Source organism: Arachis ipaensis, chromosome B09, assembly GCF_000816755.2.
Source record: "Arachis ipaensis cultivar K30076 chromosome B09, Araip1.1, whole genome shotgun sequence".
NCBI classification, from domain to species: Eukaryota; Viridiplantae; Streptophyta; class Magnoliopsida; order Fabales; family Fabaceae; genus Arachis; species Arachis ipaensis.
This window is the reverse complement of record NC_029793.2, coordinates 20,149,988-20,165,141: the sequence shown is the minus strand read 5'-3', so window position 1 is coordinate 20,165,141 and position 15,154 is coordinate 20,149,988. Positions and strand designations below refer to the sequence as shown.

The 15,154-nt window shown below is 32.6% G+C and overlaps 2 protein-coding genes and 1 long non-coding RNA gene across 3 annotated transcripts; all 3 read left to right on the top strand.

The window, feature by feature from the left end:
- On the top strand, nt 3,417-5,002 carry LOC107615170. Its single transcript, XM_016317274.1, has 3 exons — nt 3,417-3,696; nt 3,886-4,244; nt 4,352-5,002. The coding sequence occupies exons 1-3, from the start codon at nt 3,417-3,419 to the stop codon at nt 5,000-5,002; spliced, it is 1,290 nt and encodes a 429-aa protein (XP_016172760.1).
- LOC107615171 lies at nt 5,007-6,822 on the top strand. The gene is made up of 4 exons (XM_016317275.1): nt 5,007-5,097; nt 5,198-5,269; nt 5,314-5,682; nt 5,996-6,822. Exons 1-4 carry the CDS (start codon nt 5,007-5,009, stop codon nt 6,820-6,822), a joined length of 1,359 nt encoding a protein of 452 aa, XP_016172761.1.
- LOC110266211 lies at nt 11,644-12,090 on the top strand. The gene is made up of 2 exons (XR_002353249.1): nt 11,644-11,749; nt 11,868-12,090. It is a non-coding gene; the product is annotated as an uncharacterized LOC110266211 (long non-coding RNA).

Here is a 15,154-nt window from a genome sequence, read left to right as displayed (position 1 = left end):
TGGACTTTACTATGAGTTTGTGTGTTTTTCTGTAATTTCAGGTATTTTCTGGCTGAAATTGAGGGAGTTGAGCAAAAATCTGATTCAGGCTGAAAAAGGACTGCTGATGCTGTTGGATTCTGACCTCCCTGCACTCGGAATGGATTTTTTGGAGCTACAGAAGTTTAATTGGTGCACTCTTAATTGTGTTGGAAAGTAGACATCCAGGGCTTTGCAGCAATATATAATAGTCCATACTTTACTCAAGGATAGACGACGTAAACTGGCGTTCAACGCCAGTTCCATCTTGCATTCTGGCGTTAAACGCCAGAAACAAGTTACAAGTTGGAGTTGAACGCCAGAAACAGGTTACAACCTGGCGTTCAACTCTGGAAACAGCCTAGGCACGCGTAAAGCTTAAGTCTCAGTCCCAGCACATACCAAGTGGGCCCCAGAAGTGGATTTCTGCACCATCTATCTTAGTTTATTCGTTTTCTGTAAACCTAAGTTACTAGTTGAGTATTTAAACAACTTTTAGAGATTTATTCGGTATCTCATGACATTTTAGATCTAAACTTTGTACTCTTTGACGGCATGAGTCTCTAAACTCCATTGTTGGGGGTGAGGAGCTCTGCTGTGTCTCGATGAATTAATGCAATTACTTCTTTTTTCCATTCAAACATGCTTGTTTCTATCTAGGATATTTATTCGCACTTCAATATGATGAATGTGATGATCTGTGACACTCATCACCATTCTCAACCTATGAACGCGTGCCTAACAACCACCTCCGTTCTACATTAGATTGAATGAGTATCTCTTGGATTCCTTAATCAGAGTCTTCGTGGTATAAGCTAGAATCCATTGGCAGCATTCTTGAGAATCCGGAAAGTCTAAACCTTGTCTGTGGTATTCCGAGTAGGATTCAGGGATTGGATGACTGTGACGAGCTTTAAATTCACAAGGGTTGGGCGTAGTGACAGACGCAAAAGGATCAATGGATCCTATTCCAGCATGAGTGAGAACCGACAGATGATTAGCCGTGCGGTGACAGCGCACCTGGACCATTTTCACTGAGAGGACGGATGGTAGCCATTGACAACGGTGATCCATCAACATACAGCTTGCCATAGGAGGAACCTTACGTGCATGAAGAAGAAGACAGGGGGAAATCAGAGATTCAGAAGACAAAGCATCTCCAAAACTCCAACATATTCTCCATTACTGTAGAACAAGTATTTATTTCATGCACTTTTATTTTTCGCAATTCAAACTGATAAATATAATTGATATCTTGACTAAGATTTACAAGATAACCATAGATTGCTTCAAGCCAACAATCTCCGTGGGATTTGACCCTTACTCACGTAAGGTATTACTTGAACGACCCAGTGCACTTGCTGGTTAGTGGTACAAGTTGTGAAAAGTGTGATTCACAATTTGTGCACCACCCACACAGCCGATTGGCAAGGTAAAACACACTAACTCTAACGATTTCTATCTCTATCTAAAGGTGAAAATGGGTCGAGTTGAGCGACTTTTGCTTTTTTCAAACCTATCCCATGTTGAAAATAAATGCCTTGAGTCTAGGCTTGTTACCTTTTATCGGTTTTTTTTCCAGGCTCGAACTCTAATTGTTTAAATTTTGTGAATTATAACTAAAAAGAAAAAAAAAATCTAAACTGACATATCTAAAAATTTATAATTCATAGTTTTTAAGGAATAATTCATTTATATATCAATCCTTAGTTATGTATCATAACATTACTTACAGTTCTTAACCTTTTTTTTGAACAAAAAAGGTACAATCTAAACTATCTTGACTATTTATTCTTTTTTACTTTTGTTTTTATTTAATAAAAGTGAATATTTCAACCTTTATACTAACAATACTTTTTATTTTAACAGAAAAATATTTTGACCAATTGGCAACCAGCTTTGTAGGTTTTAAAATCTTAATTGTCATTAAACCTGCTTTGTAGGCTCTTTTTCAAACCTATGGATTGACATTTTTAACTAATTAACTAATAGACTTTACAAAAAGCCAAAGCCTGGACTATTTAATATAACAAGCCAAGCGACAAGGCTCCGTCGGGTAGGCCGACCTTCTTCCACCACTAAATCTAACCCAACCCTCAACTAATTTTAAAATATCTCAAGAATCTTTCCTACTAAGTGTGAATAGATCAAACACAAATTTATCCAGACCTGTCAGTGGAATCCATTACAGAAGAAGGTATGATAAAAATATTAATACTCAATGATGGTTAATTGTTACTTTCATAATTCAAGTACCTGTCAAGCATACTAATATTTGAATTCCTAAATGATGAAACTGCAGATACGTGAGATGCTGGAGATCCAGTCGACCATTGTTTATATTGCAATGCATGCATGTGGGGAAGGGAGAGGCTGTGTAAAAGTAAAAGGAGTAAAATTCCTAAATTTGGACTGTATTGCATGGATGGAAAAGTTGTCTTACCATTGCTGAAAAGAGTCCCTCGAGTTCTTGAAGATCTTCATTGTGGTGACCACGACCAAAGACGGCATTTCAGGAAGAATATACGAAAATATAATTCAATATTTGCATTCACGTCAATGGTTGGAAAAGTTAATCGTAGTATAAACAAAGGAACAGCTCCACCGACTTTCTCCATAAGTGGTCAGAACTATCATTCAATTGGCAACATGATCCTTACCAACAATGATAGGCCCAGGTTTGCTCAGTTGTACATATATGACACGGAGAATGAAATACAAAATAGGATATCAGTCGTAAGGTACACTAATGCTATGAATATGCATTGTAAATTCTTTCTTGCTAATAATTAACTCCTCAAATGATAAATTCATTCTATGATGTATATTGATTGCCTAATGGGGTGAATGATCTCTTCATTCTCAGGTCCACTGAATCAACTAGCATTCTAGAATCCCAGATCGTAAAAAGATTAAAGGATATGCTTGATACGTGTAACCCTCTTGCGAAAAGCTTTCGGTCTGCGAGAGATAGATTCAGAAATGGAAGAACTTCTGAAATCAAACTAAGGCTAATAAGGAAGAGAGAAACAGATAGAAGGGTGTATAACTTTCCTACTGCGTCTAAAGTTGCCATTCTAATTATGGGCGACATAGATGACTCAATCTTTCAAAGGGATATAATTATTCAGACGACATCAAACAAGTTACAAAGGATAGATGTCATCCATCCGTTGTACTTGGCTCTTCAATATCCCTTAATATTCCCATACGGAGAGGATGGATTTAGACCTGGAATCGAGACTTCTATGCAATATGGTCTTAATAGTACAAAAAAGTGAAAGACCATTAGTATGAGAGAGTTTTTCTCATTTCGCATCCAAATGCGGGTGAAAAAGTCTCACATTATATTACAATGTCGAAGATTATTTCAGCAATTTTTGGTTGACGCTTACACTATGATAGAGTCTGAACGACTTAGTTTCATTCGACACAACCAACCAAAATTAAGAGTTGACAAGTACAATGCACTACATGAGTCGTTAGTTCGAGGAGAAGCTATTGTCGTTGCAACTGGTCAAAGGATTATCCTACCAAGTAGCTTCACAGGTGGTCCGAGGTACATGTTTAACAACTACAAAGATGCTTTTGCAATATGCAAGTATGCGGGGTACCCCAGTTTTTTTATTACAATAACATACAATTCTGAGTGGGATGAGATCAAACGTCTTTTAAAGGGTACATGATTCAAGGCAGAAGACCGTCCAGACATTTTAGCACAGATTTTTAGTATCAAGCTTGGTGAATTGATCACAGACTTTAAGCAGGGTAGATTCCTTGGGAAGATAACCATATGTAAGTACAGTTTAATTCCATTTTGTATCAACTGTTAACTTTGAGTGTATAACAAAGATTTCTTATTTATAGATATTTGCACCGTAACATTTCAAAAGAGGGGGCTTCTACATGCACACATCCTGTTGTTCATGCACTCGTTATACAAGCCTAAGTCACCCGAGGATATTGATAGGCTTATTTCAGTTGAGATTCCAGATAAACTTACAAGGCCAAAATTATATGCAACTGTTGAGAAGTTCATGGTCTATGGCCTGTGTGGTAGGTATAACAATAACAGCCCTTGCATGTCAAATGGACGGTGCTCAAAGTATTACCCCAAGCCCTTTAGAGCAAGGAAAATAGTTGATGAAGCTGGATTTCCGAAGTACAGAAGGTCAAACAATGGGATGACAATCGTGAAGAAGAATGTAGTGCTTGATAGTTCATACGTTGTTCCGTACAAACCATCCCTCTTGCTAAAGTATGGATGCCACATCAATTTCGAGAACACATGTCAGCATCTGCAATAAAGTATCTGTTCAAGTACGTTCACAAGGGCAATGATCGGGTAACTGCTTCTTTCTACCAAACCAATGCAGAAGAAAAAAGTGAACAAGTCATTGATGAGATACGTAATTACTACGACTACCGATACATCTCAGCGTGCGAAGCAGCTTGGCGAATATTTGGGTATGATATCCAACAAAAAGAACCTTCCGTTATTCGACTACCGTTCCACCTGCCCAATGAACACCCTGTTGTGTTTAAAGACAATGAGAACATAGTTGATGTAATTGAAAGGGTTGATGGGAAGCTAACGAAATTCTTGGCATGGATGCTTACTAATAAATTATATCCTTTTGGTCGTACCCTTACTTATAGCCAATTTCCAAATAAATTTGTGTGGAAGGATGACGTAGGTATGTGGATGCCAAGGAAACACGGATATTCTATTGGCCGACTAACACATGTTCCATGTGGGAATGGTGAGGATTATTACCTAAAATTGTTGCTTAACATACAAAAGGGATGTCTCAGCTTCGTCGAATTACGTACAGTGGAGGGTGTTGTGTATGGTACATTCAAGGAAGCATGTTATGTCTTAGGATTGTTTCAGGATGATAAAGAATTTATTGACGCTATCTTTGAAGCAGGCACATGGGCTTCTGCAAATTACATTCGTGACTATGGTGCTGTTATTGTCTAATAACATGGGAAGGCCAGAAATTGTTTGGGAGCAGTGTTATAGTGTATTGTCCAAAGACATATTGTTCACTCACCGAAGAAGTTTGCAATGTCTAGGTATCGCAATGACCACTTTTCCTGACAATGTTAACCCCTGAAACATATTCTGGTTTATATTAACCCAAGTTACTAATACTGTTGCCTAATAATTTTGCAGAGCTACATCTTTCTGATGAAGAAATCATGAACATGACACTTTCAAAGATCGAGGATAAACTTCAAGCAAATGGTAGGTCTCTCAAAGAATTTAAAGGCATGCCATACCCAAACTAGGTGTTCTTGATGACATACAAGACCCCATTATTATGGATGAACTGAATTTTGACCTTCAAGCTCTCAAAATTTACTTAACCGACAACCTAGCTAAGATGAACAGAGATCAAAAGATAGCATTTGAAACCATTATTCATGCAGTTGATAACAATGCCGAAGGCTTTTTCTTTGTGTATGGTTATGGTGGTACTGGAAAAACATATCTATATAATACCCTATCAGATGTAATAAGAAGCAACCGTGGCATCGTTCTTAATGTTGCATCCAATGGAATTGCCTCGCTGTTGCTTCCAAATGGTCGAACAGCTCATTCAAGGTTCAAGATCCCACTTGATTTGAACGAGGATTTTGTATGTTGTATTAAGCAAGGTACTTCCCTTGCCAAGCTGGTTTGCAAATCAAAAGCTTATTATATGAGATGAGGCACCTATGCTAAACAAACTATGTTACGAAGCACTCAATAGAAGCTTGCGTGACATTCTTAGGGGTGAAGCATACTACAATGCAGAAATGCCATTTGGAGGTAAAGTTGTAGTTTTAGGGAGTGACTTTAGGCAAATATTTTCTGTGATTCCAATGGGATCCAGCCAAGATATTGTACAAGCATCAGTCAATTCTTCTTATTTGTTGCAACACTGTACTGTGTTAAGGCTGACGATGAACATGTGACTTACTGTTGGAGTAAGTGACGAAGAACTTGAAGAAATTAGTAAATTTTCAGAATGGCTATTAAGTATTGGGAATGGCTTGGCCGGGGATTCCACCGATGGAGAGTCGGAGGTACAAATTGACGAACAGATTTTGATTGCCAATGCAGACAATTCATTTGACAACATGGTTAATTTTGTGTACCGAAACCTGTTGTCCAATCTAAACAACATGACATTCTTTAAAGATCGATCAATACTAGGTCCTACATTGGAAGTTATCAACGAGGTAAATGTTACAATAATGGATCGATTAGAAGGAGAAGAAAAGTTGTACCTGAGCTCGGATACTTTGTGTGTGGAGGAAGGAAACTTGGAGTCAGATCTTGACACACTTACACTAGATATTCTTAATGCCATTAATTGCTCAGGATTGCCTCCGTACAAGTTGACCTTGAAAGTAGGTATACTGGTCATGTTATTATGTAACATTGACCAATCCAACGGGTTATGTAATGGTACAAGACTACAGGTGAGGAGATTAGGCAGCCACATCATCGAATGTGTGACATTAATAGGGGACAATGTAGGTCAAGTCGTGATAATCCCGCGCATGAACATGATCCCGAACAACCAAGCTTTACCATTTAGGTTTCAACGAAGACAATTCCCAATCATTGTTTCATTTGCAATGACGAATAATAAATCTAAAGGGCAAACGCTAAGCACAGTTGGTTTGTACCTTCCAAGGTCAGTGTTTATCCATGGTCAACTCTATGTCGCGCTATCAAGAGTAAAGTCCAAGATTGGACTAAGAGTCTTAATTCAGAAGAGTGATTACAATCAGCAAATAAAACTTTAAATGTTGTATACAGAAAAGTGTTCCAAAACATATCATGACCAAAATTAATATTGACTGGTTTTTTTTTTTTTTATCATATCTTAATCGAGAAATTGCATATCTACAATAGTTTTGACAAACAAAATGTGTTTTCCTCCTCTTTTTGTGCAAGAACAAATTTTTCATGAGCTTTATAAATTTTATCATCTCAGTGTCTTATTTTTTAGTCCAATTTTTCAAATTTAACACTCTTTATTATCCTTGATGCAAATATTTTTCTATCATTTACTATTTTTCCATTCACACCTGCAATACTTGATTGATGTGTCACATCAAATTGTATATTTGCTTGTGGATTATCGGCCATCTTAATTTTTTTTTATTCTTAGACTTTCCAACTATGGTCTTTCAAATAGTTTCCTCTATCAGTTGTTATTCTTCTAATTCATTTTTGGTGGATGTTACAATACTTTCTTAATATTTAAAGTTTTGAAACTTCTTTACATTATTAATATTGTAATGTGAGTTACCACAATATTTTAAGAGATATTTTATTAATAGAGTTTTTATTGTATATTGATAACATCATTAAACAATTAATACCAAAAAATTATATTTTTTTAAAAAGTTAATATTTAAAAAATTAACATTAACTTAAAATTATACTTTTAAATAAAAACGATAAAATCTATTCCTAAAAGAACATCTTAATATTTAAACTTAATACTAAATAATATATTTGGTTCTATTAATTAAATTCAACTTCACATTCCCGTGTTTTAGTTACCCAAGAAAAAGAATTCAAATTCAAATTTTTATTTTTTAATTTAATAAAACAACTTTAATTATTTAAAGAGTAAAGTATTATTTTTGTCATCAACGTTTGGGATAAGTCTCAAAATTATCCTTAACGTTTAAATTGTCATATTTAAGTCAATTCTGTTAACAGATCCCTAATGGTAGGACAACATTGAACTAATTTTGAAACGTTAGGGACTTAAAGCCATTGCGGATGGAGATCAAGTAGCATCAGAAAATCAACACGGAACCACAGAAGACAAGCGGTGGCAGTCGGCCGAAGGCAAGACCCATACGCCTGAGAGTGAACCTCTTGAAACCTAGGTGGAGCAGAGATGACTGTGGAACCAGAGCATTGGGAAACAAACCGCGTCAAAACTTTTTCTACCGATCCCAATCTTGCTTCAAAGGTGCACGAACTGCAGTGACAAAGGAGATGGTATTAGGCGTTGAGTGGAGTGGGGTTTTTGGGTCTCTGTTTGTGTTGGACTAGGTGACTGACCTTGACAAAAAAAAATTGGTCTTTTTAAAATTTATCTTAAACATTATATTTTAATTTTTTTATTATTAAATTAAAATTTTTAAATTTAAATATATTTAAACAAATTAATATTAAAAATATATTTTTGTCTTTTTAATTAAACTTTAAATGGATATTTTAAAAGTTTAAACTAAATCTTCAACAGAAATAATTTTATCCTTTTTACATTCAAACATAATTTATTTTATTTTTTAAAAATCAAACAACTCTAATTTTATCAATGAGTTATAGCTCAAATGGTATAGTCTCTTCAAGAGGTTACGGGTTTGAATCTCCCTATCTTTGAAAAAAAAAAACAACTCTAATTCCTGAAAAAATATTTTATCTTTTTGCAATTAATTAAAACATATTATACTTTTTTAAAAAATTTACTATAAAGAAGTATTTTGTCTTTTTAACTTTTTAAAGTTTTTAATTTTTTTTGGTTAAGAAGTTTTTAATTTTTGTTTTTATTATAATTTTGTAAGGATCCAGTAACAATTTACAAAGAAGTCTAAAACAGGCCCAAATAAAAATCAAAAAATAACGTTAGCCCAAACATTATTTAAATTGTTACCAAAAAAATATTATTTAAATTACAAAACGGTGACTTATTCCTAACTTTCTAAGAGGAGTTTTAATACTCCAAACAACTGTGGAGCACTAAATCGCGTCCTTTCATTCTTTATGTACGTTTTTTTTTTTTTAAGTACTCTTATAAATGGTTGGCAAAGTTATCTCTTCATTTTTAAAAAATTATATATTTGTCAAAATTCATGCAATTATAAAAATATTTTTCAGTTTTAATTTTAAAAATCTCTATTCCTGAAGTATTAAAGTAGATCTTTCTTCTACTATCTTATTGCTGACATTCTATTTTTAACGGTGAAATACCTTCAAAGAACAGACATTACTAAATTGGATCGAGTATAACTAGATTATATTATTAGAGAGATACATTAAGTTTAGATGAAAACTATTGCCTTTGTTTTCTTCATCAAGGAATTTTAACGGTCAAATGTTGCCGTTGAGTAATAGATTGAGAGTCACCTTTTTCTTTATAACGTGGGTCACGTTTCCCCCAAAAGCATTTTTATTTTTCAAGGTGGTTATTAATTATGTACGTTTTACCTATTTAGTTCTTTTCTAAATTGTCTTTAACTTTTCGTTTCAGAATTTATGACTTTGTCCTAGAATAATTCATGCCTTCATTGATATATCTGCTATTTGGGTGAGTTTTAATTATTTCTTATTTTTAGTGTTTTATTTTTTGAAATTTTGCACTAGGTCTAGGAAAAATTAATGCGTTTGCATTGAATTTGAATTGGATTCTGCATTGATATTTTGCTTTTTTCATTGTGGAAGATGGAGGATATTTCCTTAACTCTTCTATCTTTTTAATTGTGGGTTTAAATTCTTTTAAATGGGAGTGCTTCTCTTTATCTATTATCTATGACGTACTTAATATTATGAAGGTGAATGTTATTGTGTCTAAGACATAGTGTCTAACTTCCTAAAAAAGGTAAAGAAATAATATTTAATAAACTTTAAATATTTTACTTTTATTTTATACATTTTATTTTTTACTTATAAAGACAAGTTAGGCAATTTAAGCACCACAATTAGGGGTGAAAAAAGACTAGGAGACCTACTAGAGACCTGCAGCCTGGCCTGTGTTTGGCCTGACCTGGCCTGGCCTGTTATAAAATAGGTACAGGCTCAGGCTATTATAAAAACCTTATTATGTTAATAGGCCAGGCCCAGTCTCACTAATTAGCTTGGCCTAGTCTGTCAGGCCTGTTTGGACTTTTTAATATATAATTATATATATAAATAATTTTTTTATTATTAACAAAATAATGAGATATTTTAAATTTACTATATTTAATTATAAATAATTTTGTATATTTTAAATACTTTAAAGTTTAAAATTTTTTATAAATATTAAATATGACAAAATATGACATTTTATATATAAATATGTTTATTAAAAAAAAATTTTAAATAATATTTTTAATTTTGTAAAAAAAAAAATTAGCAGGCCTTTTAACAGGCTTCAGGCCAGGTCAGACTGAATAATAGATCAGGCTTAGTACTTTGAAAAAAGCTTATAGCAGACTGCATGCCAGACTCAGGCCAATCAACTATATGACAGGCCAGGCCTGTTAAGAACAAAGCCTGGCCTAACCTGACCTATTTTTACCCCTAACCACAATAAAAGGTACCATAGAATCCACCAATTATGAAATAGGTTCCATACTCATGCTCTAAAGGTATCTAATTGTTTCAGAATATTTTGTATCAGAATTAGTCAGTTTCAAATCATTGCACTTTATTTAATGCATCCTTTTCCTTTTATTTTTTTCTATTTATTTTTCTAAACCATAGTTGTGTTGTTTCTCTTGGTTGGTCAAATTAAAAGGTTTTACTATTTCTCTTTTAACATATATTGACCATGAAATTGAAGATGTCAAACTGTACTGAATATCAATGATATAATGAATAGAGGCATCATTAAAGAACGACGGATGCACAAGTGGACAACGAATAACAGACAACAATGAAAAAGTCTTAATATTATTCTGTTTGGCACATTCTTAATGAAATAAATAAGTACGATAGTATATGTGCTAACATAATTTTAGTGTGATCTAATCATATTAACCGATAGATGTGACTTGATTTATTATTTCTGTGCATCGTACGGGCTCTGCACTAGTTATAATTTAAAAAGGAAGTTTTTTTTGTAAAGAGAGAAGCTAGTTAATAAAAAAGGGGGCCATCTCCAAAAAATTTATGCATTTTTAACAAAAAATAAAATTTTGGAGGCCACTGCCCTGTGCGGCTGTGCCCTCCTTCAATGATATGTGCTTCCGCCTCGGAGGGTGGAACAACAGGTAGCGTCTAAGGTAAAAAAAAGGGTACGAAGTTGATGAGTAGAACAAAAATTCGCCTCTACTTATTCCAATGCCATTTTTATTCTTATTATGTCAGTTAAGTATAACTAATGTCATAGTGTGTGATAAAATATAATAAAAATTATTAGATTTTTGTGGTCCAAATAAAAACATAAATAATTCTATTAATTTGTTATTCATATTACCCTATTAATTCAATAAAAAATATTATATTATTTTAGTCTAAATAAAAACGGATAAGTAAAGAGGAGTGTTAGGGCCAGTAATTTTTGTGTTTTGTAACCATTAATTAGCCATCAACAATGTTTTTAATGGTATGAGATTACATCCAATAGTAGGAGATCACTCATTTTTTTTTTATTATTAAGTACTGACCACAAAACACAAAAGTTACTGACATTCTCCCTAATCATACCGGCGATATTTCAGATTAATTAATATGAAATTAATGTGAGACAAATAAAAAGAAAATCATCAAATCTTCTATATATAATTATTGTGAGATCAAATGCAATAAAAATTGTTGATTTTTTAGTCGAAATAAAAATGTAATTAATGCATGAATTTGTGTTATATAAACATGGCACTGCAAACAATGAAAACATCAAGTAGTGCTGTACATCCAAAGTTAAAGAAAAAATGAGTCAGCGCAGCTTGCTGAAATTCATCCTTGCAGTCACACTTGTAGCTGTCATATTCTCCATTTGTAATGGTACGTATAGAAATTTAAACTTTAAAATATGAATATTGAAATTTATTCTTTCAACCCTATTTCCATATGCAATATAATTATACTGGTTTGTTAATAAAAAAATTATTGTGGGATGTAGGTTTGAATACTGATTCTCAGCATTGTGTGGGACCATGCAATCAGTTCTTTCGAAATTGTGATGGATACTGCAAGAAGCTTGGCTATACGATTGGACAATGCGTCGAACAACCTCGCGGTAATGGCGGTTTCTGCTGTTGTGCCAAACCCACTACTTGAACCAATTATATTTCAATAATTTTATTAATGGAAATGTATTAAATTCTTATTTTATTCCTTTTTATGTTTATTTTTTTTAACAGAATTATCTATATATTTTAGTTATTTTATTTTATTTTAAAATCTAAAATCAATTTAGTAATTAGTATAAATAGATAGTATTATTATCTTATAATATATAAAAACAACAACATATAATAATTTTTTTTATTTTTTTATAATTTTAGTAAAATGCATCTTTTCATGACTACAATTTTTTTTGTGATTTACTATTTTTTTTTTGAATAAAAAGTGTTATTAAATCCAAAATATATAATACTTCTCTTTTTTTTCTCGATCTTACTCTAATTCCATTTTCGCTGCCACCAATAACAGTTTACCATTAGTTTCCAATATTAAATGAGTATGAAAAGCTATGAAGTACGGATATTTTACTGAATTACCGTGTTCACGTGTCGGACATATTTCGGATACGACAGTCACTGACAGTCGCCCGACACGCGTGTCTACTGTGTGCAAATCGTGTCTCAATAATAAATAAAAATCTTATCCGGACACACTTGGACACCTTTAAATATTATAACGTGGCAGCATGTCTAGTTTTATTCTTAACATATACTTTTAAAATAAATTTAGATATAGTATATATTATTATTTAGTAAAATAAAAAATATTTGATATAATTAAAATAAGATATTAAAAATAATAATAAAAAAATAATTTATATTTTATTATTAATAAAATATCAAAATATCATTACAATTTATCTAAAAAATAATTTATATTTTATATGTATGTGTGTCTTTGTATCATGTATCAAATATTGAGTAAGAATTTATATTCTACAGAGAATTGGTAAAATGTCTCAAAATATTATTATTCTTATTAGTATTGTTGTTGTTAGCCTTGATTATGATAGCTTCAGGCAAAAAAGTTTAGTAATATTAAAAAAATATAAATAACTAAAATTAATCTCGCATGTGTTTGGAGAAAAAAATTGATTCGATTTAAAGTATATAATTTATTAGAGTTTGGACTCAATCAATTCGATTTTATTTTTAATTAAATCAATCGAATCTAATTTAATCGTCTCATTTGATATTCACAAAATGCTCACTAAATAATAATGATAATACATGAATAATATAAGATAAAATTGTAAAAAAATAAACATATTATAAATTAACGTATTATCCATATTATGCATGCCTTTGTGTTATATATATAAACATGCACATGGAAAAAATGAATCATCAGCGCAACTTGCTGAAATTCATCTTTGCTGTTACACTTGCTGTTGTGTGTTGTCCTATTCTCCATTTGTAATGTATGCATGCAAATTTAAAATATGAATTGATACGAGCTCTGTGAATAAACTGAGAAATATCATATGTTAATTGGTCTAATTATAAGAGTAATAATTAAAAGAATAAAAAAAGATTTTGTAAACATGGCTAAATTATATATTCAGGAGATATATCAAAAATTAGACAAGACAATGATTAACGATTATCAAAATCAAATGTCTTACCATTTTATAAGATATATTGAAAATTTTCATTAGTTGTTAGTTTGTTTTAGGCTCACTTATGATTTGGCCTATTTTTTTAATTCTAGTGAACTTATGAGTTAGGGTTTTAAATTTAAGAGGTATAAAAATTTTCTAAAATTTGGTAGCCACTTTTTTCCGTAATTTTAATGAATGAAATTTTTTGAGTTTTCTTGAGAAACTTGGGTGTGAACAGATGAGGTAGAGTGTGATTCCCTTAACTGTTGTATCAGGAAATCAAATTGAGGTAGAGGAGTCTCTTTCTTTGATCTTCCATCTTATCCTGGGTTACGTTCCGTACCATCATTTGGGATTAGATTAATTTTCATTAGTCTACGTTTACCCTTCTTGTGTTCTAAATAAATTTAAACAAAAAATTTTCAGCCACACATAGTAAGTTTATCCTTACGTCTTGTTCTTTTTCTTGTTGATTGATTCTTCATCTCTTCTCGATTATTATTGTATTCTTTGTTCTTTTTTTTTTTAATTTCTTTCTCTAATATTATATTCTGTCTTTGCTGCTTCTATGTTCATTATATTATTCTTTTCGTCCTTCCCTTGTCATTTATTTTTTATTAGTTTATTATCTTTCTTCTTATTATTAGTAATTTTTTTTCTCTATCTTTTATTTTTTATTTGATTTCTAAAGTACAACAGTCAAAGAGATTCAAGAGTAGTAAAAGGTAAGAGTGGTACGTTCAATAGAGGGTAAAAAGCCAACTTTGAGAATAAACACGAGTGTCCATCCTTGAGTGAAACACGTGAGAGAGTGATTGTGAGGTCCTTTCTATAACATTTTTGTTACAAGTTCATTGTTATGGCAGCTCATTTCGAAGATACTTTGGTTGACATGGAGTTGATGCAAAGGATCAATCAACACTTAATTAATCGCTTGACTTAGTTGAAAACATGGAGGCAAGAGGTGACACAGACACTATCCAAGAATACTAAACAAGGACCTTTCCAAAATCGGCGTTAAAATCATGTACCTTCTGATGATGACTCTGATGGGGTTATAACACCTCGACATAAACGTCAAGATAGCAATATCAATGCCATCAAGATGCAAATACCACCATTCAAAGGGAGAAATGATCCTGAAATTTATTTGAAGTGGGAACGAAAGGTGGAAAAAAATTTTGCTTGTTATAATTACTCTGAGGCAAAGAAAGTTCGTTTGGCAGCAGTTGTATTCTCTGACTATGCCTTTCTTTGGTGGGATGAACTAGTGAAGACAAGACGACGGAATGATGATCACCCTATAGAGTCTTGGGATCTTATGAAGCGCCTCATGAAGAAAAGATTTGTGCCTTCGTACTACTACAGGAAAGTGCATCAGAAGTTACATCGGCTGACTCAAGGCTCCAAATCCGTTGAAGACTACCATAAGGAAATGGAGATGCTTATGATTACTGCCAACATAGAAGAGGACACTGAGATTACTATGGCACTATTTATGGGTGGTTTGAATAGAGTAATTGCTGATGTGGTGGAGTTACATCATTATGTGGAGATGGAGGATTTGGTCAGTATGGCAATGAAGGTGGAGAGGCAACAACAAATAAGAGCACCAAGAGGAT